This window comes from Lactuca serriola, chromosome 2, assembly GCF_051521515.1.
Source record: "Lactuca serriola cultivar US96UC23 chromosome 2, Lser_US96UC23_V15, whole genome shotgun sequence".
Taxonomy (NCBI): Eukaryota; Viridiplantae; Streptophyta; class Magnoliopsida; order Asterales; family Asteraceae; genus Lactuca; species Lactuca serriola.
This window is the reverse complement of record NC_136409.1, coordinates 221,476,909-221,480,650: the sequence shown is the minus strand read 5'-3', so window position 1 is coordinate 221,480,650 and position 3,742 is coordinate 221,476,909. Positions and strand designations below refer to the sequence as shown.

Sequence of the window (3,742 nt, the reverse complement as noted above, 5' to 3'; positions counted from 1 at the left end):
ATTTATTAAATATTTAAAAAATCCTTAAAAATAAAAAATAAAATGTATAATAGTCTTTTCAGTTTAGACAGGAACCAAAACCACAAGCAAATATGCTCAAAAGGACCACCAATCCAATTTTTTCATGGTTTGGACTTTTTTTTCTTGGAAAAATACATCCTGCATGACCATTTTTGCAGTTTTGTCTAATCTATACTTCACATGTTTGACCGTTTATCACCAAATTACAACTTTAATCAACTAGTTGTCTAGTTTTCATATGAATGAGTTAAAACCGATGCATCTACATCAATATGGCCTTCATGGTAGCTCGAAACTTATAACTCATGAATGTATCAATAGATCATCATCATACAACATACATGATTCCTCATAAAATCATGTGTAAAATCAGTTGAATCACGATCAAAAATGGACATGATATTTAAGCAATAAGAGGTCCATAGTCAATACCCACAGCCTCTAAACACACAAGTAATTTTTTGGCAATGTAATTTACTGAACAAACATCTCTATATTCATGCCAAAACGTGAAACTAAAAGAACTAAGATAGGAAATCACAATCATATTTGCATTTAAGGTAATTGTACATTACTCGAACCTGAATTAAGGTGTCAAGAAAAGATAACTAGAGGATTTGCTTGACTTTTGGTTGAAGAATTGGGGGATCAACATCAATGCCCATATTAGCAGCAGTTCCTGCTATGATTCTCATTGCTGATTCTATGGTTGTGCAGTTTAAATCTGGCAACTTTTCTGTTGCTATTCCTCTTAACTGCTCAACTGTAACTTTCCCCACTTTTTCCCTTTGTGGATCCTTAGAACCTTTATCCACTCCTGAAAAAAGATGTAGGATACACATTTAAAACCACCAAAAATGGTTGCCTGTTGTTAATCATGAAACTGACACAAAAATGACAAAACCAAATGATCTACAGTTTTTGTATTACTAAAGAGGAAATATTTGTCATGAATCATTTGTACAAGTAGATTATCAATTTGATTTTGATTTTAATTGTAGATCCATACTGCATTACAGAATGTATTACGGTTTGATTCTGCAGATCCATGATTAATCATGCCTACTGCTAATTAGTCGTCAAAAGTAACAAGCTAAAGAGGAATGGTGATTTTTGTAGGCGTACAATAAGGTGCCAAATCTAATGCTAATTTGAAAACATAATACCTGCAGCTTTAAGAAGCAGAACTGAAGCAGGGGGCGTCTTCAACACAAATGTAAAGCTTTTATCCTGTGAATTCAAACAATTGCACAAATAAACAACGCTTCTAATCAGAGAAAGCGAGATATTTACAAAACCCTAAAGAGGATATTCAAATAAAGGAGATGAAAACTGACATCATAGACGGTGATTTCAACGGGGATAACGTAACCAGCTTTATCAGCAGTCCTGGCATTGTAATCCTTACAGAAAGCCATAATGTTAACTCCCTTAGAACCCAACGCCGGACCAACAGGTGGCGCCGGTGTGGCCTTCCCTGCTTCTAGCGCCAGCTTAATTACTCCAGTTACTGTACAAGCACACAAAGGCGCACATTACATCAAAATTTGTACAGTAAATATGGTGTGATGAATATAAACAAGTACCTTTCTTGGCTTTGCCACCAGGTTTAGGAGGAGCCATGGCGATGACTGTAAGAGGCCTTGGAGTTGCAGGACATAATTGCTTGTTATTGCAACGGAATTGCAGCGATATGTTTGAATTGGAAGATAAGGGGATTGACGAAGGAGAGGACAGGAAGGAAGATGAGAGATTGGAGGCATGATTTTGCTTGGAAATATGTGAAGAAACTGGGTAATAAGTGGATAGAGAAGACGCCATTTCCCTGAACTTGGAATGGAAAATGGGGAAGAAGATTGGGAAGGGGATAGATAGATTGGAAGTGTCCGGGTACCTTATCTCGCAAATGTTGGCATGGGCTAAAAACAACATTTGGCCCAAATTCTTAAATGCCATGTAAGAGCCCAAACTTTTTAGTTGGTGGCTTGGTAGTTCAAAGTTGGTGCTTGAAAAGCCGGCGATACCAAAACTAGGAGATGTGTTATAAACTTATAACTTATAATAACTAGTGGTTTAAATGGGGATTTAGGGTCGTTTGATAGTTGTTGACTGTGTTAGAAATGTTGATTGAGTTCATATCTGACTCAGCTTATGATGTTTGATTATTTATCTGAATGGTTGTGTTGATCATATTACCCTTGTGTCGTCTCTTGTGCTGGATAAAAAAATTATAAAAACACAAATTATCATATAAAATCCAAATTAAACATACATCAATTAAAATCCAAATACAAAGTGTAGTACAAAATCCAAATACAAATTGTCATACATAATAAAAAAAAAAATACACCATTTAACGTGAACCATTTGAAAGTAACCGATTAGCAATCTGATCACGCAAAGTAGTCATATAGTCAACGACTTCTGAACCCCATTCTATGCCTTTTATGTTTTGGCCCTCACTTCCTCCACCACCCACATTAGGAGTAGCTATAGTGTTTTGTTCAAAGTTTGTAAATAATTCATCTTCAATATTGTATTTCCTTATAAAATTATGGACCACAACACAAGCAATGACTATGTCTCTTTGCACTTGAAAAGGATAAGGAGTCATTTGTTTTAAAATTGGAAATTTCACCTTCAATACACCATAAGCACGTTCAATGATATTTCTAAGTTGTGCATGAGCATGATTGAGCCTTTCTTCCTTAGTTAAAGCTATGTTTCTTCGAAAATCGGCTAACCAATATCTAGTATTGCGGTAGGGAGCCATAAATCCACGGGTGTTGGTATATGCGGCATCACAAAGGTAATATTTATCTGTAGATGATTGACAAATTTATCATATAAATAATATAGATAATAAAACATATAGTAAAGTTACAAACCTGGTGGAGGGAATGGAAATCCGGAAGTCGGGTTAAATGCAACTTCTTTCAAAACATTAGAATCATGTGCTATGCCCTCCCATCCAGCCCATGCAAAGGTGAATATCATATCAAAATTACAAATTCCAATTACATTTTGATAACATTCACCTTTTCCTCTTCCTCTATAATGAGTTTGTTGATCAACAGGAACAATTGTATGTATAAGTGTTCCATCTGGTGCACCTATTGCTCCAGGAAATATGTGCATTAGTCGTTCATGTCGTTCTGAGGTATTTCTTGTTGGATTAGATGAGGTTGGTACTATAATTTCTCGTGCAAAACACATCATTGCACGTAAGACCTCATGCAAACATTGATGAATCGTTTGTGTGGAGTGATGAAATCTTTCTTAACGGCTCGAAAACGTTCATTATGTCCTATAACATGTAAAAACATAGTCATCTTCTCTTCAATGCTTATCGTCCTACTACATTGCAACCAACTTCTTTGTGTAAAGTGATTGCATAATAGTACAAATGCATCTTGTGAAAGACGTATCATATCGTAACATTGTATAGGACATCTGTGTATCAAATCTTGCATATACACATACCCCTTTGCTACCTGTTCGCTAGCTCTTATTCTTTTAATTATTCTTTGCATTTGTCGAACCAACATCAACCAATACCACGAGAATATAAGGAAATATAAAAAGTCACTTTCTTTATCCATGTGTCATGTTAGATGTCAAATACAAATTACATAACAATCAATAACATAACAAACTGTAACATGTACATACTAAAAGCATAACATTCCATAACATATAAATTCATATAACATAACTGCAC

At 35.1% G+C, this 3,742-nt stretch overlaps 1 protein-coding gene across 1 annotated transcript; it reads right to left on the bottom strand.

Moving 5' to 3' along the window:
* Positions 1–399: 399 nt before the first annotated feature.
* PRPL11 (plastid ribosomal protein l11) lies at positions 400–1,906 on the bottom strand. The gene is made up of 4 exons (XM_079027006.1): positions 1,608–1,906; positions 1,359–1,531; positions 1,188–1,251; positions 400–838 (listed from the first exon to the last, which is right to left on the bottom strand). The coding sequence occupies exons 1-4, from the start codon at positions 1,840–1,842 to the stop codon at positions 630–632; spliced, it is 681 nt and encodes a 226-aa protein (XP_078883132.1). The 5' UTR covers positions 1,843–1,906; the 3' UTR covers positions 400–629.
* Between the last annotated feature and the right edge of the window lie 1,836 nt (positions 1,907–3,742).